The 23613-nt window shown below is 32.4% G+C and overlaps 1 protein-coding gene across 3 annotated transcripts in view; it reads left to right on the top strand.

Annotated features, from left to right (window-relative positions):
- LOC125060381 (ammonium transporter Rh type B) overlaps positions 1–23613 on the top strand; it is a 51073-nt gene that overhangs the window by 8164 nt on the left and 19296 nt on the right. For all 3 annotated transcript variants that reach the window (XM_047665262.1, XM_047665260.1, XM_047665261.1), the window contains 4 exons: positions 82–208; positions 14655–14846; positions 17966–18108; positions 20224–20386. In XM_047665262.1, coding sequence (XP_047521218.1) covers positions 91–208; positions 14655–14846; positions 17966–18108; positions 20224–20386 — 616 coding nt within the window. In that variant the 5' untranslated portion in view covers positions 82–90. The remainder of the gene's footprint in view (positions 1–81; positions 209–14654; positions 14847–17965; positions 18109–20223; positions 20387–23613) is intronic.

Here is a 23613-nt window from a genome sequence, read left to right as displayed (position 1 = left end):
ATTAGTTAGTAGTAGAACTGCGGGTCAAACATATTAAGGACTAAACATAAAAACTAATAATATACTAATTTCTCTTTTCAGATCCTCATAATGGCCTTCACATTTGCCAACTTGAAGTACCTGCCGCTGCTGGTGTTCCAAATAATTCTAATGGTTCTTTACTATATGTTTGTGAAATATGGAGGCGAGGAAGATCACAATATACGAGGTAAGGTCTTAACATAAGACTGATTTATGTACATTGAACGTGACCTAAAACCTAACACATCATTACTCCATACAAGTATCTGCTACAACCTTTGGATAATATTCCGTATCGCGCCACCAGCGATTTTAATGCTGATTTTTGCCAAAAAAAAATCTCATCAAAAAGTACACAAAGCCGAATCAGAGCACCCCACGTGGTCTTGTCTGCCTTACCCCTAGAGTGTATATAAAAAATCAGAGGCGCGGAGGAAGAGGCTGGTCTGCTGGAAGACCAAAAAGCCGAAGAATTAGGCTGGGATATATATATATATATATATATGTATATTATAAGGCATACAAAAGCCTTATAATATACAAGGCCTTATATAACCTTATATTAATTAAAAAACCTTCACCTACCACCGGGTTAAAACAGTATCATTTACGGAGAACACATAAGATTGATCTTTTAAAATGAATGTTTATATTGGAATGGATATTCTTCCTAAATGAACACACGTTACGGTAACGTCATATCTTAAAAATACTCGGCAAATACAAATAGATTCTTAACACTCCCGCCTCAATTAGCTAAAGAATGTTTTCTCACATTTATTTAGTTGCCAAGTGACGTGAGATTAAAGACAAAACATTAAATTGCTACGAATACGAAGCATGAACGAATAATGATTTTTAACGTTCTTCTGGAGAACTTCTAGTATTCTATTTACAAATATAAATCAATCAATAAATTTAAATTTAATTTAAATTCAGCTTATTTCCGAGAGCATGTGTTAACGTCATTGAAATAGGATTCTGATTTGTGACCTATATTCACAACGAAAGAGCTTGTCATCGCTAAAAGTGCCTCCTTGCCTACAGCGTTTCAATTAAACTCTAGAATTATTTTCTATAAAGGAATATTGAACACAGATAGTAGATGACAGAATATTAATAAATATTCAGTTTGCCGTCTAAAGAAAAATAGATTGCTTCCGGTTTCTTTTAGTAATTAATTTAGATTTTAAGGTATTGCATAGATTTTATCGCGGGCTTTGAGCGCGGCGACCGAATCAAGAAATTCCGTAACGAAATAAACCTAACACACGATGACGTAATATAGGTGCGACCAATACGCGTTAGAGCGGGACAGAACCCATATTGCGTCTCACATCGGTTAAGCGTGATCGGATAGGCTTGTTTGTAATATCAAAGAAAAAAAATACAGCAAAAAATAAATAAATAATTATATTGCATAAGTTTATAAAAAATGCTATGCAATAGCTTTACCGCGGCAGTCCCCGAGTGCCACACGTTTTTCTTGGGTTCGTTTAGTTAAGGACGATTTCATATACACTAATAAAATCCTATATTCGAGTCGAGTTGATCTTTTAATACCCAAGGTCGTACATTTGAACCTCGGCTGTGCATCAATGGACTTACTGTCAATATGTGCGTTTACCACTCGCTGTAGCGCTACTGGTATTATATTATATTTTTTATATGAACGTTCTGTGGTATTTCTGTCGAATAATTGAATGTTATGTTAAATCTTATTTAGTTATATAGGTTTATATTTGCTTTTATTTTTCTTTTTTTGAAAAAGAAATCAACTTTGACGTAAGCCACACACTGTTTGACAGTATCTTGATTATTTCTATTTTTATAAAGAGAATCTATAGTTGTAATATTTGTAAATATCTAAGCACCATTATTCTCGTATCTACATAATAGTTATCTACTGCATTGTTTTTTATAACACCATGAGCCCTTTTTTATTTTAGTATACCTAGTAGTTTTATTTATTCTAGGTACATACATAGTCTTTAATTATAAAATCAAAGTATTCAAAATATTGTTAAAACTATTTTAACAAGAGTAATTATGGAGTTTCTTGCCCTTCTTCTCCATATGAAACCTTTGGGGAACCTTTGGGAAGGGCCGTAATTATTTTGACTTCACTTTATTAATTATGACAGTTTATTTAACAGAACAAAGATATATTATTACTGAGTGACTTAGTCAAAAAAGTAATAAGAAGATTATCAAACATTTATTTCATGTTAATAAAAAATAATATCAGATATTTTTTGTCACAAAAATATTTTTCCACAATTTAGTAGTATTCTAAAGTTTATATGATAAAACCGCAAGTGTCAATATAGTAGTAATATAACTGGCTGAGCTGCTTCAACGACTTAAATTAAGTCATAGTATCGTTATCCAAATTTACCTCAATATATTACCAAACACAAAAATAAACAAATAAACTAAATTAAACTAACAGTACCTTCAGTAAGCGCATTAGTATGAAAACAGATATTAAATGATATTTGTACAGACTGAAACATCACTATATTTCTAAATTAAATAAACCCTAACCCATACAAAATTAAAGTCAACGACCGTATATGAAAGCGAACGAAACATTATCATCAAATAAAGCACCCATCTTTCGCGTCTTTAATATTTCACACGAACAATGTGATGGAAAACAATAAGTCTAGACTCAGTACGTCAAATATCGTATTTCATAACAGGATTATTGAATAATTTAGTGTTAATATAAATTGCGATGTAATTGATTCGTCCTTATTTTCATGATATAAGATCACGTTACTTGATATATTAATTAAAATGATCTAATAGGTGATTACGAGCAGTTCGCTTAGTAGCGTTAGCGTAAGACTGTTATTCCTAAGATCGAAGGTTAGGCTTTGTGCTTTGTGCGCCAATGGAGAATCCATTCTATATGCGCATTTAACACTCGCTCAAACGGTGAAGGAAAACATCGTGAAGAAACCACACATGCCGTCAACTTTTTGGGTCTAAGGCAAACAGGTAACTCGCCATGTTTTCCTTTGCCGTTCGAGCGAGTGTTAAATGTGCACATAGAAAGAAAGTCTATTGCTGCACAGCCGGGGATCGAACCTACGGTCTCAGGGATGAGAGTTGCACGCCGAAGCCACTAGGCAAACACTGCTCTATTATATATATAATAGACATTTAGGCTATGTTCAGATGGCAAAACTTGACGCGCGTTTTCAAATCGCGCGACTAGACATTGTGGTATTTTCATACAACTGTTCACATGAGCGCGCGTAAACGCGCGGTAACGCGCGTCAACGCGGCGCTCAGAGAAAAAGTCTCTAGACGCAGGTGATCGCGCGTTGACGCGCGCTTTGATATTAATGTAATGTCCGTTTGCTGTTCAGATGAGCGCGCGCTTTCATCGCGATCGCATGTAATTTTGTTAATTTTCGTAATTATATTTTGTTCTCGCATTTAAAATGAGTGAAATTGAAGATATTGACATCGACTTACTAATCGATGAAGTAGAAAAAAGGCCAGCAAGTTGGAATATAGCAAATTTGTATAAAAAATATAATATAATTTGTATTTTTTTTCAAAATTGGATGAACCCAATGTGTACGTTTTCTTTTTCTATATTTTAAATAATATAACCACAAAATAATAGCCTCTTCCACGTCCATTTTCTACGTTCTATCGAACTAGACTGACGAGTACTCTCGCACGCGCGTTAGCGCTCATCATCTGAACGCTCTTCAAATTTAATCGCGCGTTGACGCGCGTTAACGCGCGTTACATGTGAACATAGCCTTATTCAAAATTAACTCTCAATTTCGCGTATTTTGGCATGAGGGCAAACAAGGCTGCTTTTTTATACCCGGTTTGGATATCATATTAGGTTCCCTAGAGCATTACGAGATCAGGCAACAAACTTTAAGCTATCATCAGAGACAAGAGGTGTTTAATCACAGCCTCCTACTCCTTCGGTTCTGTTGAAGTCGACAAACCCAATGAATTTTGCAGGTGATACCGCAAAATGCCGGTACATCTAATATATAAAATTCTCGTATCACAGTTTTCGTTGCCATACTCCTCCGAAACGGCTTCACCGATTTTGATGAAATTTTTTGTGCTTATCCGGTATCTATGAGAATCAGCCAACATCTATTTTTCATCCCCCTTAATGTTAGGGTTAGTCCACCCCTAAAAATTTTTTTTTATTTTTTAGACACAATTTTTAATTTCTATTTTTTTATGATACAGCATTATAAAATACATACAACCCCTAATTTTCACCCTCTACGATCAACCCCTATTTTTTATTATAAATGAATACATGGCAAAACGACGTTTGCCGGATCAGCTAGTCTAATATAGAAAATTCTTGTGTCACAACGTTCGTTGCTATACTCCTCTGAAACGGTTCGGCCGATTCTTATGAAATTTTTTATGCATATTCAGTAAGACTAAGAATCGGCTACTATAGCTATATTTCAAACCCCTAAATGTTAAGGGTGGTCCCACCCCTAAATTTTTATTTTTTAGACAATTTTTTTTGTATTTTTTTTTATGGTACATTCAACCCTTAATTGTCACTCTTCTACGATGAACCCCTATTTTTTATTAAAGTAGATAGTTATTTTAATTGAACTAAAAAAATGTTTCCTAGAAATAATATATACATGGCAAAACGACGTTTGCCGGGTCAGCTAGTAATTCTATAAAATTACAACGGATATTGATTAAATCATTATAAATGGGTCTTTATATCAATATAGTCCTCTTATTATTGTCCAGTAATAAGAAAAGGTTTTATGAGGCCATTGCTATCTGTACGTAACATAATACAAATTACTTCAAGATTCCCATTGTTAGCGATATGTGGAGGCTGGCTTAGTGAGAACAATCGGGCCTTATTATCGGTATCGGACGATCCCGTTTGTATAGGGCTACCAGTCCATCATTGTTACATTTCAATAGCTTAATTGCATGTTCGATTCCATGAGGTCTAGGGTTCAAATTCTGATTGGGCAGAATTTTTTTTTCTCTAATAATATACACGCTACATAGAAAATTGCTTGTGATAAAACATCTACGAATGGATAATGACATCCCCGAGAGGAAAGTTCCAACTCCTGAGTTTTGACTGATCTACCTCCTTATATTATAGTTACAACCACAATACACATAACACACTTAAAATGTACCTTATTACTTTTTTTTCAATTTTTTTTGTTAGTTTTCTTTTTTGATTATTATTATTATTATGTGTGTTTCTGTGTGTGTGTTTCGTTAGCAATAAATTTATTGTTATGTTATATTTGGTTTACGCGAGTAATTCAAAGCCCTCGTTAAACGTTAATTAATCAATAAAGCTTTTTATAAATTTGATGAATACTTAAATGATACTAATCCTTGGAATTGATTTGCTCCAGTTCAAACAATTTGTATGACAATACTTGGCGATTAAAAAGAGTGGCGGAAAGGTTCTTGCCAGTTCTTCTTACCCGCTCTACGCCCTTGACTTGCGAATTGGTAGTAAATGTAAATTTTCAATTTATTTAACTTCTTTTTGACGTTCATAAGTGTACCTGTTAACCTTTATGAATAAAAATATTTTGAGTTTGAGTTTAACCCATTAAAATAACTTTAACAGACATAAATCACGACTCCTAAACGCATTTAAAAACTAGTAAACAGTAAAATCGTTGTGGGTTGTATAAAAATATTTAGGTAGTAACCCTACGTCTAAGGTAATTTCATCTGACGATATTATGGAATGATCGAATATCAGACGGGGTCGAGTCATGTGAATCGAATTAATCGTCGATGATTTTGTATTAAGGGATCGGTAGGGCACAATACCCAATACATTTAACAGGAGGGTGCATTAGAATGGGTTTCAGGTATTTGTACCCTATTCATCAAACCCAAGTTTAGTTAGGGATTTAGCATTGATTTTCATTATAATTGGATTGAGCCTTTCCTAATACAATTTTCTGTAGAAACATTATTTTTTATTCGTGAATATTTGAATCCAAAGAGTGCTTATATTAAATAAATATTTTAAGAATAAATTATAACGCCTGTCTAGTTTTTTAAGTTTAAGCATATTACGCAAAATCTATGAGTCTGATTTAAAATGCGAAGCTAATATTATATGTTATAGTGTTTTACCATTTATTATCAACTCAACGCTGCCTGCTGTAGAATACACTAAAGGACGCATTTTAATATCATAATAGTGCATTTTTTTATTTCTAAATGCTTAAATCCACCACTCTGTGGTTTGATTATTTAAACATACTCTAAGAGTCATCTTTAAACGATGTTCCACTTATAATAAAATGTGTTTAATTGTTGAAATAAATAAAGCGAAATTTTAACATATTTTCGGTTATTGGAATCTCTTTATAAATTATTTGTGTACTTTAATGAATGTGAAATAAATTGGGGCGAAAAATACTATACGTGAAATTTTGATATAATTAATTTAATTAATTAATTAATTTGGTTCGATAAAGTCATCATTTATCACGAATAGAGAGCAAACGGGCAGGAGGCTCACCCTCCCACACCATGGACACCACGGACGCTTACATTTCCAGAAGGCTCGCAAGTGCGTTGCCAACTTTTAAAGAATTGAAATGCTCTTCTCTTGAAGGGACGTCGAGGTGTTACGAGTAGAAATTTAAATTCAGTCATTTCATATATTTTAATGAAACATATGAAATTTACTTTTAGAGGTCAATATAACATGTTCAAGAAAAGAGTGTACCAAAATTTTAAGTGTCCATGTGTGGCTTAAAACCAGTTAGGTGATTGAAAATAAATAATGCGTACACAACACAGCATTCTACTCTAAAATTAGCATACGCTTGCTACGAGATTAAAGCCCTTTTAAAGAACCTAAATATGAAAACAAACGAAAGTATCAACGCTCGCAAAACCTTAATCATTATTGCAGTGCCATAATCTGATTGTCAATCAAATAAAAGGGTCGGCAGGTAAAAGGCAAAGCTAACAATATTAAGAATTTCAACAAATGAAACAAACGAAGTCGTAATATATTGCTGGGTTAAGCGTTGCAATTTTTCAATGACAATTTTAAATATAAATTGTGCCCTAAATTTCATTTTATGATGCTACGTTTGGCCCTTAGAAAGCATTGAAAGCCTTCGAATAAAATCGTGATCGAGCGTTTATTAATCTTCATTCAAAATCGTATCATCGCTATCGCTCTGATTATTCCCGTATTCTACAAGAATACTAATGCTTTTTTACAGAATTAAATCTTGTTTTTATTTATGATTTGAGAGATTTAAGGCTTTTATCTGATTAAGTCGCGTATTACATGTATTACAGATCTACGATACTATTGCATGAGAGATCTAATAAAAGTCATAAAGAGATTATTTATAATCTGTATAAATTAAAATGTATCGCAAAATATGTTCTTAAGCGAAAATCTCAAAGACAGCTGGACCGAATCGTGTAATTTTTTATTTATTTATTCTCTGAATCCTGAGGAAGGTTTTTATGGAGAGAAAAATTTGTAAAATATTATTTAGTTCTTAGGTTTTTAATTTTGTAGTAAAATCGGGAAGCATAGCAAAATGTTCTATGGAACATATGTTTTGGTATGTAGCTACTAAAAAGGTAGGCTAAGTAAAAATAGAAGCGAAGGTCGCGGGGGTAGTCTGTAAAAATGTTAAGGTTCTCGGTTTTATGTTTTCTTGTTTTGTTTGGTATGTAAGTTTATGTTCTTAGTGAAATTTTTGTATTAAGACGTTTGCTATTGCATTAGTATTATGTTACTGTAAGAAAAGAAAATAAGCAAATAAATAAATTTGTTTACCCAACTACCTCATAAGTTTTCTAAATGTAAGATTATTTACAAAAAATAACCTCATTATGTTATTCCAATTTAAATTATAATATTTTATACGAAAATATCAATCACTATATGTTCAATTATTAACTTTTTCAGTAGTTTTTATAAAAACTCGTGTTGTACCATAGGATCTACTATATTCCATTATTATAAGATTATATTATATACGTAGTAACTGCTATACTTTTGAATTACCTAATGTAACCATCTGCTTTTACTAAAACTCTGAAATAACAACAATAAATAAATTCCCTAGACATTTCCTTTAAAAGTAAGCAACTTATTTAATAAATTTTCTTATTTTCGTGAATGGAGTACAGTATGAGCCGGAAGCAGCTGCTACGCTGTAGCATTTTGACCTATGCACATTTCTACGGCGTAGCGCTACATTGTTACAACTTATCCTGCAACTTTAGGCATAGTCGTGTATGCTTAAAACTGACTATATATAGCTTTTCATTCACTTTAAGACGCACATCTTTTTCCGATTTGTATGACAATACACTTGAGAAACGTTATGGCGTTCTAGGTTATCATGAAAAGTCACTTATTCCATTTCTTTTTTACCAACAGTTTTTCCACTTTGGAAGGGTTCATTTCTAAAATATTAAAACTATCAAAATTATTTAGAAACCAGTGTCTAACATCTCAAGACCTTCTTACAAAAACATAAAATGTACCAGTCAGTCAAATTTTGAAGTCAATACAAAATGTTTTTTGTATGGATTTCACAAAGCAAATGGTTTAGTATTGTAAAATATAATTATGTTGCTTAACTAAGCGTTGTAGACCTATGGCAATGCAACGCCATGCTTTTTTTTAACTGGTTTAAAAAAAGTTATCAATTTGACCTGTATGTATCAAATAGTCTTAGAAATGGTTAATTAATTAAATGTTATAGCAAATATTGAGCAATTTAAATATATATTGCCACTTAGGTAATTATCATCAAAAACCAACAATTTAGCTATAGGTATACATTTTAGAAGATATATCCGTCTTAAGGTGTAATTTAAAACAGTAGTATATACCGATATACGAGAAATTATAAATTTGATCCTCAACTTCGTTTTCCGTTTAATTTGAAGCTGGTTTATTTTATATTATTGTTATTTAGAAGTGTAATACTCCTCCACGTTTGTTATTACATTTAAAACAAAAGTTCAATCAAAGCTCTTTACAAGTTTCTGCATACTCATTGCAATAAATGCAAAACTACTTCACTATTAAATAGCAGTAAAAACATATATTAAAGTTTGAACGTTATTAGCTTATTGTATTTAAACTTCGACGTCCTCCAGTTAATTTACCATGTTTCTGATTTGCCTATTAATCGTATGAACAGTTCAACTTTGGAACTAAATCCACGAATGTAGTCAGATTGTGTTACAAGTTAATGTTTGCTATAGTAATTGTTTGGTACTTGACAGTTAAGCTAGAATTGTTTATTTAAAGCCAATAAGGGGTTTAAAATGAATTACAATAGTTTCAAAAAAAAGTTACAAGAATCACGAAAGATCATAAGTTAGGTGGTCGCAGCAAACTGGGACCTCATCATCACCTATTGATGATGATAGAGCAGTAGCTGAGCGCATGTTCCTCTTAATAGGACAGTTTAGAAAAAAGTCTAATAGTTAGCAAATATAAAATGCGAATTGTGAGTACAAAAATCGAGGAAAAAAGTTTATATAAACAACACATGAGCCAATCAGAGTAGTCTTTCAAGACAGAGGTGCGAAGATTTGCTTTTGATGATGATGATCTTTTCATTCCAAGAAGCCGCAACAGATAGTCTTCTTTTATTAATGTGACCATACTTCTGTCCCTGTAAATTAACTGTTTTGTTAGTTTGTGGAACACATATTAGGAGATTTTAAGTAAATATGTATGTTATTATTAAATGACGACTGACCGCGTCTGTACCATTACGAGTGTGAATTTGAATAAACACGAAACTCAAATACAAACGAATATATTTCTCTATTGTTCTCGTGTGATTCCTGGGAAAGGTTTAAGTATTTTATTCATTATGTTATTGTAAATTTACTGAAACATTACGATTATTGTTTCAGTCCCAAAAAATCCTACCATAATTATAATTATGTATATAAAAACGTATATACATGTTTTTATATTTGTATAGAAGACGAAGCTATTTGGTTATAAACAATATTGCAAAACAGATTCCTTTGAGGTAAAGTTTAAAGAGGTTTTAGTCGGTAACTTTGAGATGTTCCTTGATCAATTACGTATCGCATATCCACTTGAAACTGATATAGTAAATGATTAGTAATTTTGTTTACTTTAGGTAATTTTTAAGCTGTAAAGCTTTTTTAGCCTTACAATCTTCTAAAATTAAACCATTGGCAATTTAAAAGAATGTCGGACAGATTTTCCAGCTGTTCTTTTTGTCCATTGTATGCCTTTTATTTGACAAATGGCAGCAAATATAAATAAGAATCTATTAATTTTTGAAGTGCAAAGATTCTTATTACCAAAAGAATAAGAAATAGTTGTGTAGAATTAAACAGCTATAATAATAATAATAATAATAATAATCTTTATTGACATATTTGTAATTACAGAAATCCTATGAAGACTCTGACACCTAAACTAGGCTTTAGTGCCTGTATCTCAGGAGTCAGTGGCTTCTCCCAATATAATTCGTAACAAGTGTCAAGAGAGCTTATTCAAAATTTTACAAGACAATACTTTTTATAGACATTTGTAAATTCCAGATATTACATCTAATTATCTTCTTACACATAATATACTTAAACAAAAATAACATATATTAAAAAAAATGTTTCAGTATAAATTACAATGAATATAATAGGTAATAAAATAGGTACATACACATAAAATACTAAAATACATAAATATACATAATACATAAATATACATAATTATACATTTTACATATGGGTATATGTAACACTAGTATAAATATATAAATTATACACATAATTAATGAAGCTAATTATATAGCTGATTTAAGCATGTGATTTTCAATTCTTTATTAAAGTTCACCACATTTTTATCTACAGTATATGTTACAAAAATATATTCTAAACTACATGACAACTATGTTAAATATAAATGTTACAAAAAAATATCAAATTATCAAAATCTTAAATTTGTAAGGGTAAAAAATATTACACTTACAAATTTAATATTTTACTAATATTTTTTTGCTTAACAATGAAGATAAGGTATCAGATAAACACTTAACAATCACAATATTTAATTTGACGGCTCATTGGTCTAGTGGTTAGTACCCCTGACTGCGAATCCATGGGTCCCGGGTTCGATCCCCGGCTGAGACAAACATCGATGTGATGAGCATTTGGTGTTGTGCTTAGGTCTTGGGTGTTTAAATATGTATTTATATATCTATAATATGTATGTATATCTGTTGCCTAGTACCCATAACACAAGCTTCACCAGCTTAGCATGGGACTAGGTCAATTGGTGTGAATTGTCCAAGGGTTTATTCTATTATATTCGCGAAGAATTCGAATGAGAGGTGCCTGAACTCCTAGGTTGGATTGTGCAGACGGAATTTGGAAAACTCTGCTGATTTTGAACCTTGGGAATTAATAAGGGACGACAATGTTAATGTTCTGTGTTTAACAATTTATATAAACTCTTGACGACTCTTTGAATTCTCAAAGTTCTGCATTATTTAATTTTCTATTTATGTGCAGAATTACTTGTATTCTGGAAACAACATTGCAGGCACACAGTGTAAAGTTAATTAAACGTTAGCGAGTTTTTGAAGACCTCTTTAGGCGCATGAGGTTAATTTTTTACGGATGAAACGCAATAATAATAATATTAGCGTCACGAAGATGTGAAGCGTTTTTGTTGAAGAAAAGGGAGAGAGCTATTGAGATCGATTAAGAGAGAGTGAGGAGGGCGAATTACCTTATAGAAGTTATATTTTTAAAATTAAAATTTTGTAAAGAGAATTTTAGAAATATTAGTCTTTTATATTTTATGCAAAATAATTTATTGAAATCTCAAATGACGAATTGTAAATTAAAATTCCACGTGTTTTGGAACGAAGTTCCTTATCGCGCGTCGTGAAAGGGTGCTAGACGGAAAAAATTCTTACGAAAAGTTGTCACGACACTTTTTTGCTATTTGCTATTGTAATACACCGGTTCTCGTCCGATCACCAAAGTTAAGCAACGTCGGGCGAAGTCAGTACTTGGATGGGTGACCGCCTGGGAACACCTCGTGATGTTGGCTTTTTTTTTCGTCGTAAGATTGGTGTCGAGAAAATCTATCATACTGTTATGATACCAATTAACATATAAATTAATCGAAAGGAATTTCGTTCCATCCGGGTGTCCCTTGACACCTCTAAAGTTTTTAGTAATAATATTTTATAGTTTATAGATAAACCTCTTAAGCAAGGCAAGACGAGACTGGGCAAAGTCGGGATATGTAATGTTATATTTTTATGGTAAAGGTTTCATACCTCAAAGCTGTGGGCAATAAATTGAAAACCGCGCAGATGATGCTTTCACGTGAATAATTTTTTTCATCATACCCCGGAGGCGCATTAACCATCAGTGTACGATTTCGAGAGCAATTTTTCATTTAATATTTTTCGTATCTGATCAAAGGTTTACTTTGTACTTGTATGTGTGTACTTTATTATACATACATAATGATTAATAAATTATAAAGTGTATGTATTTGGTTTATGTAAAACTTTACGGATATAAACGCGAATTTATTAAACTACTCGTAGGTTTCGTGCTTTTCAGTGAGTGCTATGCAAGTTGATACTATTGACGTTATGATTTAAATATTGCCATATTAACCCAGTTTTATGCGTTAGTATAATATTTTACGAGCAAGTTGTATTACTGAAAAGTCGGAACATATAAAATTTTTATTATTATTATTATATTATATATTTCGTTATTATTTGTCGGTAAATAGATATAATAAAATAAAAATAAGAAACACCCTATATTCTAGTACTATAATAAGGATTATATTAAATATATTTTATTATATTTAATATTAGTACACGACCTCCGATGGAATGAAGGTCTCCTTCAAATTCTTCCATTCTCATCTTCGCTACTATTTTCCAAATATTCCCCGCTATCTCTTTTATTTTACGTTTTACGTTCCTGGTGGGTTCTAATTCCCACCTTTTTCGGTTTCCCACAGTTTTTTTAAAATATATTTTCTATCTAATTCCCTTTGATTAAGCACTACTAATTATTTCTCTTAACAACTTTTTGTATAACATTGACAGGAAATTCCAGAAAGAAGATTAAACTATTGTTAAACATTATTTATTTTAAGTTCGTCTCTGCTACTTTTATTTCCATAGCTTGTTCCACTGAACACTTTATAGCTGTCGTATTCACAGGTATAACACTGAATTCACCTTTTCAGCTGTATTGCTAACGATTTAAGGTTAAAAATTAAATGAACATTTGTTTACATTTAATGTAATAACAAAAATCTCTGTTATAGTTACGTATCTCTGTCATTATATTAGTACTAAATGCATCATTAGTTTTAACAATGTTTCACTTTTAAAAACAGCAGAAATTTTAAAGTTAAGTATGAAATGCCACCATACTAAAGCTTATCAAGACATTTTAAAATGTAATTTGGAATTTGTCCAGAGTGTGTTACGTGCGAACACACGAATGCATAGGAGATTGGCGCGTTCATTTATTTATATAATAGGAGCACATTAGCAGGAAGCTCTGATGTGTGCTCCCAAGTAAGTTGCCGGCCTTTTAAGAATTGGTACGCCCTTTTCTTGAAGAACCCTAAGTCGTGGCACATACGTTAGTCTATTTGATACATACTAGCACTGCATTTATCGGCTGGATAAATAAATACTAGTAGTATTACAATACTAAAACCCAAAATTCATCATTAGGCTGTAGCCTTTGGGTTGAATGCCTTGGCGAACACCGAGAGATATCAAGGGTGTGTGAAGGGCTGAGGTGTTTTTCGTGGGTCGGGTCTCGCTGCCAAATACGTTAATAATTTAAACTCGAATGAGTGGAATAATTAACTTTGCATCGTACTTTAGGTGTATGTCATTCGCGTAATGTCTATTTGAAGCGCACAAAGTGTCTTAAGAAACTATGTATAAAACCAGGGAAAAGTATTCAGGCAAACTAAGGCTTTGTTTAAAAAGATATATTTATTTATTTCGTAATCCTAAAGCTAATATACTCGTTAATTATATATAACAAAAAAAATATAGTAAACATATAGCCAAAGATGGAATACTTATTTACGAAAAAGTTCATTTACAACAGGAAAAGTCAATAAAAATTATTCAATACATTCAACTAAGTAGTAACTAATTCGGCTGTGTGTGTGGTGGTGTAAAAGTGAGGCTTTGTACGTGAGGATGTGATTTCTTTTTTATAGAACAGGGGGCAAACGGCCAAGAGGCTCACCTGATGTTAAGTGATACCGCCGCCCATGGACACTCTTAAAGCCAGAGGGCTCGCAAGTGCGTTGCCGGCCATTTAAGAATTGGTACGCTCTTTTCTTGAAGTCAAATTAGTTCGGAAATACTTCAGTGGGCAGCTGGTTCCATATGCGGTGGTGCGTTTCAAAAATTGCCTTGAAAAACGCACATTCGTGGAACGGCGGACATCGAGGTGATACGGGTGGAATTTTGTATTATTTGTGTATGTGGTATGATGTAGGTGATATAGCGCTATATATATATACGTGTGTTATAAATTTAATATATTTCCAGGTTTTGAAGACACTCATGTGATGATATTCATCGGTTTCGGTTTCCTGATGACATTCTTGAAGAAATACTCCTACAGTGCCCTTGGCTTTAATTGGTTCCTTGCAGCGCTCGTCATACAATGGGCATTACTCTGCCAATCCTTTTACCATATGAAGGACAACACAATATACCTAACAAAGAAATTGCTGTTGGGTAAGTTTTTAAAGTGATACTTAAGAAAATTAAGAAATATGTAAGTCTATTAATTATTTGGTTACTTCAATTACTTTCCATTGTAATTGATTGATGATTACTTAATAGAATAAATATGTATTAAAAAAAACATCAAAAACGTCACTTCTTGCACACATATCTGTGATCGTCTAAGAAATTATTACTATTTATTAGTCACATAATGCTATTTTTATATTTTTAAATAGTTTATTACGATGTTCATTAACCTACTCTAAAATTTCACACTAATAATAATAATAATAACCACCTATATACGAATGTTAATTGTAACTTTTACAAGATTCCTTTTTAATAGTAAAGAAATGAAGGATTAAAATTTAGTCTACTCTACAAATAAGACTTTATTGCTGATATAAATATATAAACATTTGTTTTAGTTACATAACCTAACTTAATTTAATACATCAGATGTGCCGGTTTTGGTCGCCAGTGACACATAGGCCTCTTCCAGCAGCTTCCGTTCTTTTCTAATGTTACTCTTCATGTCTAAGTTGTGCCTCCTATTCTCTTTGTGTCGTCTGCCTATCTCTTGCCCTGTCTTCCTCTTTTCATTTTTCTATATCGGTTGCCATTCTGTAATATTTTTTGTCCATTTTAAATTGCTACCTCTCGTCATGTGCCTGGTCTAGCGCCATTTCAATTGCCTTATTTTTTTTATAAATTCCACTACTTTAGTCGTTAATCTTATCTTTTCTGCTCTTTTGCGATGTCTCAGTGTTACACCGACAATGCTTCTTTCCATTCCTTTTTTGCATGTTCTCAAATTTGAAAGATGTTTCTGAAATAATGCCCAAGTTTGGCAACCGTAAGCTACCATTGGGAAATCTTTACTTTCAAGTATCTACTTAAAGGACCAAAAAAAATTTAAAATCCAATAACCATAAAACACATATATGATAGAAATTCCTTGTAATTTTAAAATCATCCCTTAATAATGGTATGTAAACCACAATTTGAATTCATCCGTTTACCATTCAATAATCGGGTAGTGTGTGGGATATAAAACAAGCAAATTTTGAATAATTTCAAACGAGCTTACCGCATACGGTTACCCATGTGTGCTAGAGTTCCAAGCTAATTGCTTTATTTCTGTTTCGCTTCCGAATAATTTCTGTTTGAAAAAGGTTATTTTAATTGCTTGGCCTGGACATTATTAAGAGTACTCTGATGTATGTGACATAATTTAAAAAGGGATAGATTTGGCGTGTTTGTTATTCAGAAACTTTTTGGAATCGAGTAGGTCAAAATCACCCATTACGGAAGAGTTTATTTCCAGTTCTTCTCTTTCGTTCTACGCCCTTGATTTGAGAACTGGCAGTAAATTTAAAATTAGTAGCATTTCATATACATTTATTTTTTGACGTTCATGGCGTGGTAACAAAGTGTACAACTTTGTTACCTATATGAATAAATCATTTTTGAATTTCGAATTTTAATATTATAGGAGTAAAAGAAGGGGATGGGATGTGTCAGTGGTATAGCAAGTGGAGGTCAGCGGCCTCTGCCATTAGAAACATTAAAAATATAGCTAAATTGTATGCTTTGTCTGTGTCAATAATTTAGATTTTTTCAACAAAATGCGCTACCGATACAGATTACAATAACACGGCAACTTTTTACAGTTATATCACATACAAAATAATACATACACAGAAAAACACAAACAAAATAAGACCTTTATCGGTCTTCGGTCTTTGTTTTAAAGTATAGTGGAGTAAGGAGCAGACATATTTAGCTTCTGCCTTTCTGATGAATTTCAGTACAATATAGATGATTAGACTTCGGCCTCCTTTCCAAATTATCCTCCCTCAAATTAAATTCGCCGCCAGATTCAATGAAACAAAAATATTTCCTATTTAATTTCGTATTTTGTAATGGACATTTTGGGTAAAATTAACTTTCTTAAACAGACTTGACTCAATGGCTATGTAATTTAACTGACGATATAAACTATAAAATATACAAATATGATATATATTTAATTATTTGAACTAAAATATACAAAAGTATAATGCTGAGTAATATTAAACTTAGATACAATAAATTATGTACAAATTAGACTTTAATTACTTGAGCAAACCCGTAAATTGCATTTTCAAAGTAACATCAATTTAATTTTAATATAACCTCACCTAACCTAACATTTGTCATAAATATTTGTTGATTTTCGCTAATACATTAACGTGATAATCACATCACTGAGAATATGTTTTTTGATGTTTTTGTCCTAATATGCCTACTTGTTTATTCCTTTGTAAAAATGTATGCATCCATAATTTTATTTGATCCATATTTGTAATTCAATCACACACATATCCTATGATTTTTTGTAAGCAAAACAAACTAAACCGATTTGAAGTCCCTCGCAGTTTTATTTTTACTTGGGTGAAACGTTTTAACTGTTGGGAATATAGAATAATCAAAATATGACATTGGTCAAATATCAAATAAAAATTTAATTTTTTAAACTTGACAAATGACAACCAATATCATAGAGTAAAATGTATTTACTATTTTTAAATGAATAAAATAATGTATTAATCAAATCAAAATACATTTACGAACGTCAAAAAAGAAATACATATATATTAAATGCTTCTAATTTTACATTGCCAGTTCTGAAATCAAGGGCGTAGAACGGGAGAGAAGAACTGACAATAAACTCCGCCACTCTTTTTAATCGCCAAGTTTTGTGTATAATTTTTTAAAGAACTGCAACCATTACACCATGTTCCACATTACAACTTAAGTAATTAATAGTAATCGTGTAATATACAAGAGAATAAAGATTCTGTGAAGCCAATTTAAATGTCGGTAACCAGAATCATTTGAGGCCTTATCACCTTGGATGCCTCAACCAACTGCCCACTAAAGTATTTCTGAACCAATTCGTTCATAGTTCAAGTCAAAGTCATCAAGTTCATAAAAGGTCGGCAACCCACTCGCGAGCCCATTTAGATGTTATGAGTGTTATTTAACATCAGATGAGCCTCTGGCCCGTCTGCCCCCTGGTATATAAAAAATCATAGGTTTGTTTAAAGTTTATTTCTAATTAAAATTGTCTTTTTTATTTGCAGAAGCAGATATAATGTCGGCTACAGTTTTGATCACATTTGGTGCCGTTCTTGGGGTCGCCAGTGGACTTCAGCTGCTTTTCATAGCTATTATTGAAACAGCCGTGGGTTGCTTCAACTTCTGGCTGGTTGAGGACGTATTTAAAGTAATTTCGTTAATTATATTATATAGAGAATTTATTTTCATTAGTAATTACAGCTATATGTTTAAATTATTAACATATATTCTCACGATCCCGGGATGGATATCTTCTCTCAAGCATCAGTTTCGCTATGTAAGCTAATTCTTTAATTGTATCACTCCGATATAGTGTTAGTCATTGTTTTCTTTGAAGGATGTAATTCCGGCGACGGCGACATAAACGTATCGTTCACTAATAACTTTCCTTTTAACGACCACAGAGCATAGGCAATTTTAAATTATATTTAATAGTGATCAAGGGAACGGAGGAACGGATTTATCACAGTGTTTTATTAATTATTCTGCGTTATTAATAAAATATATAAATAATCTAATATATAAAATTCTCGTGTCGCGGTGTTTGTGGTTAAATTCCTCCGAAACGGTTCGACCGATTCTCATGTAATTTTGTGTGCATATTGGGTATGTCTGAGAATCGGACAACATCTATTTTTCATCCCCCTAAATGTTGTTGTAGTACACCTTATTTTTTTTTAATATTTAGATTTTTTTTAATGATACAGCATTAAAAAATACATACAACCCCTAATTTTCCCCCCTCTACGATCAACTCCTATTTTTTATTATATATTATATACATGGCAAAACGACGTTTGCCGGATCAGCTAGTAAATATATATTTATGACGTGAAACATATATAAATAATATTTACTCAAAACGGCATATTTCAATATTTATCTTATTAATATATAGCAAGGTTATTATCCGTTTTAAAGATTCGTTATATATGTTCACTACGATGATGCAATATTCTAAACGTTTCAAAATTTAAATTGAAAATGCGAACTTAATAAACGGTAGAAAAACATACCTCAAAATTCTTGCAAAAACTGGAAACGACACGGCTTAACGAACGCAAACGTTGTACACGAAAACATGTATACTGTATACACAAGAGCATAATATTTTTCTTTCATTGGTATACCAACGAACAAAGGAAAACGTATGGTAAAAAATGATATTTGATTTTAAAAATATATCCTCAAAAAAGTCCTATGAAGCTGTATTGTTTGTTAAAACATTTTTATATGGAACTCTTTGTTTAATTGGCATAACTTTTAATAAGTATCAGTTAGTGTATACAGATTATTATATAACCTATTCAAAGACTGTCCTAACGCCTGATTAGTTAATAGCTGACTTGATTAATTATAAGGCACAGAATTGCGTCTTTAGTTTCAACCTATTGAGAACATATTTAATCATGATAAATGCATAAATAATTCTTCAACTCTGAGACAACAACTTACAGTATCTAGTCATTTATCTTAAACTTATTTGCATATATTTATATATTCTATATAAATATAAATCAAATGTATGACTTCAGTGAAAATAAAATTTAGTCCACTTTCGATTCGTTTCTCGGTCTCTCTTTCTAAACCTGAGCATCGCAGTCAGCTGAAGAGCTCCTACTCAACTTGATCCTTCTGACACAAATGATTTCCTTCCACCGATTTTAGTCCTACGCGACTTATATTGGTGTATAATTTTGAGGAATACAAGTCTTAGTCAAAGAACAGGTGGCAAACGGGAGGAGGATTACCTGATGTTAAGTGATACCGCCGCCCATGAACGCTCTCAATGTCAGAGGGGCGCTCTCTCGCGAGTGCGTCGCCGGCAAAACCCTTCAACTTTATCGGTCCATCTCGTTGGCGAACGTCCACGCGATCACGTGCTATCAATTACAATTCCTCTTTTCTTCCGGAGGTTGCCTAACGAGGCATCTTTCGCCATTACATTATTGTCCTTTTTATATCGGAAAATCTTTCCTGATTAAATTTTACATTGTATGTTCATATTGTGTGACAGGATATATATTATGTTCGTATTGCCTATTATCGGCTAGTAGGTAGCTGTCTGTGCCGGACACACGTCTTAATTTTTGGATCTAAACATACCGTTTTAATTGCGGTTATAGAAGAAATTACATTACATTGGAACATATAATCTCAGTATTGAAAACCAAGTGCTTAACCAATAGCCATATTATATTGATTCTGTATTATTGTAAAAACTGTGGCTCAAGATACTGACAACCATTTAATTTCCCTAAAGGCAGCTGACGTCGGTGGATCAATTGCAATTCATGCGTTTGGGGCTTATTTCGGCCTCGGTGTGAGCTTGGCTATGAAAGGGAAGAAAAAAAAATCAGAAACTGCGGAAAATGTGGTTGACCTGAATGGCCCGAGCTATATGTCGGATGTAACGGCTATGATTGGTATGTATTTAAGACTCATTGACAACATTTCTAAACATAAAGTTTATAATATATAATTATTTAAATGATATAACGTACGGAAAGGATTTGTTCAAGAATTTATATTTTGTTTGTCAAAAAAGTTTTTTGAAGTATTCAAAAGTAAATCATTAAGCACCGTATTAAAGACAACATACATAAAATAAAATCTAAGAAAAATTGTAAAGTAAAATATATTTTTTTGTAAACATAGTTATAAAGAGAACTCAACTGCAGAATCTTGGCCAAGCACGTTAACTTCGCTAAGCTTTTCTTTCCTAGACGGCTATTGTTTTTCGTAATTGCTTGCTTCGTCATGTATCATATATTATTAAGAAGTGTAAAGCATGTTTAACTTATGATGAATTATATGTGAACTATACATTACGTGAATTAAATACTTTAATTATAATACAATTAAAAAATCATTTAATCATATAGGTAACACATTGTACACTTATGACTTGTCAGTAAAGAAATACATATTTATGCTTCTAATTTTACATTTAGTGCCAGTTATCAAATCAAGGGCGTAGAACGGAAGAGAAGAACTGGCAATAAACTCTCCGTCACTCTTTTTAATCGAAATTTTACACAACGTTTGTAAGGAGCTGCAACCATTAAACCATGTTCCACATCTTAAGTAATTAATAATAATAACATAAATTAAAAATAAAGAGTTGTCCTCTATCAATAACAAACGTTAACGGCATATTATACAAACAAGGACTTTTTCTCTTTATAAATCCCGTACATCACAAACATTGGCAACGCCCATTCATACAATTAAAAAACGACATAGTAAGATATTATAAGCTAAGCTTTATTTACAATCAATAACTTCGTCGAGGCATTTTCGTATGTACACATTCACCAATATGAAATTGATTTCAAATAACCAAAATACGAGCGAACCTTCAAATATTTTTCTTCTAAGGGTCGCATTTATATTGGGACATACAGTATAGAATTTCGTTTGCTTTTTGTTTATTCAAATAACGATAAACAGTAGCGCTATAATTTTTGTTCTTGGTCTCAGTTTTCGGTATGTATGGTGATTATTTTTCCTCAGTGATCACTGATCAGCCTTCTATACCTTCTATTTCTCCCTAATTATTTAATTGAAGACTAAACACTCACTGAATAGTCTTGTTTCTAAAGTCAAATCCGAAAAATGAACCGCAATCCATTACCAGTTTGTCTTTTTTTTAATACAATTTCTCTAGAAATCGGATTCTTGGGCTGAATTTTGTACTAAAAGTACTTTTATTTTTATATATTTAAGTGTCGCATTTGTCAGATTGTAGGGGGTAATTGAGTTCGCGTCGGGCGCTCTGACAGATTATACGTGTTTCCGGTTGAGTGCGTATTAGTAAGTGGACTAAAATGTGGGTAGACATTATAATACCCTCAATTATTAGTAAAGTCGAACTACTTCGGAAAAATATTGTTATGTAAATTGTGTTATATCACATATTTGTTTACAAAGAGGAACTTTAAGATGAATGACGGATCACAGAAGAAGTCTCATCGTTCAAGCTGAATATTTTCCTCTAGAAAATTATCCAGGGTAAATTTCTTCGTCTTAATGCGAAATACACCCCTATGAAGATGCGTTTAAAAGAATCCAAGAATCAAATCGAGAGGAGGAGCTGATTGCCCACATCGATAGTCGGCTTTTACACGAAAATAAAATTTATCCACCATTGGATATCGGTATCGGATTGAACGAGGGAAAAGATTGGTTTTGCTCAATGGATCACGCCTTTAGATATAAGTCACATAAACATCAGACAGGCAGCAGCAGGTACAGAAGGTCTAAGGTAAAAAGTGAAGCAAATAAAGAAAAGACAGTTCAGCAGTAAATTGAAAGTGGTGACAACATCGAGAGTTAGTACGCCCGAAAAAAAATTCTGAGGATCAAAGGCCACGATGACGCAGTTACGGCTGAGGATTGCTGCCCTGTCGAAAAGGCAAGTTTGTTTAATTAAGTATCAAGACATTGAAAGGGGACACAGAACAAGAATTAGTGTGCTTGTACAGCCTTGCGATTCTGTAACTCACTTTTCGAACTGTGTGAGTTCAAGTGAAGTGAAATTGAACTGCGTCATTATGGCCTTAAATCCTCAGTTCCTAGTTGCAATAGCAAAAATAATTGGTGGAAGGAAAGTGCATAATTTTACGGGTACCAAGGTTAAACTCATTAGAACCACTAAGGGGTTGTTGGTGTCTTTTTACTTTTATATTGTTCATAAGCAATAATACAAAATAATAATACACACGTTGGGTGCAAGGTATTGCAACCCTACTGTAAATAAACACCTATGATAATTTAGTAGGAGGATTTCTGGAGTCACTGGGTCTCTTGGTAGAATGCTAACGCTACCCCAAGTTTCCGAAATAGTAGCGTGATGTGTTCGTGGGGTTAATTAGAGGTTAGGGGATTAGCGAAAGCATGTCTTTTATATTATATAAAAAGAAGTCGCCGCGTCTATTCATCTATCTATCTGAAATTTGTAGTAGTCACCAATATCTAGGTTGATTCATGAGAAAGGTTTAGATATTTCATATTTTAATGTTTAGCAATAACGGGTGCCCGTGAGAAGCATGGCGGGTTGTTTGTAATTTATAAATTTCTCGGTACGCTTTATACTTGCAGTTGCATTCATTAGCCTTCCTTATTTATCTATAATACCGTAAGAAGTCACACCCAACAACTTGTATGGATAATACATGAGGAAGAGTATAAAATATCTTCTTTATCTCTGTTCGTGGGTCTGTCCACACATTACACAAGTTATGACTAATACAAAGGAAATTTTATACGTCGCAACATTGTATGAAATACGTAGATTGCGTGGCTAGGGTGATAATAACTGTAACGTTGCTGTATTTATAGCATAATTTAAAAAGACCAGATTGCGGTCTATTTGTGAAGATTAAAGAATAAAGTTTTGTATCGTTTGTCTCATAAATTGGAGTTGTATTAGTCTGTACCCAGCTGGACCGTCTGTACACATTTTTTTCCTTCTATACGTATATCTTATATATCTTATTATATTTAACACGTGCTCTTGCGAACAAGAAATCGGTATAAAATATTTTGTTATAGAAATAAAAAAATACACCTCAAAGGGATTCCAGCAGAAAGATACTAAAAAAATAGACCTTCTTGAAGTTTGCAAATAAAAAAGCGAATTAATTATAGT

The sequence above is a fragment of the Pieris napi genome, chromosome 21 (genome assembly GCF_905475465.1).
Source record: "Pieris napi chromosome 21, ilPieNapi1.2, whole genome shotgun sequence".
Lineage (NCBI taxonomy): Eukaryota > Metazoa > Arthropoda > Insecta > Lepidoptera > Pieridae > Pieris > Pieris napi.
The sequence above is the reverse complement of the archived record's forward strand: the minus strand, read 5'-3'. Positions and strand labels throughout refer to the sequence as shown.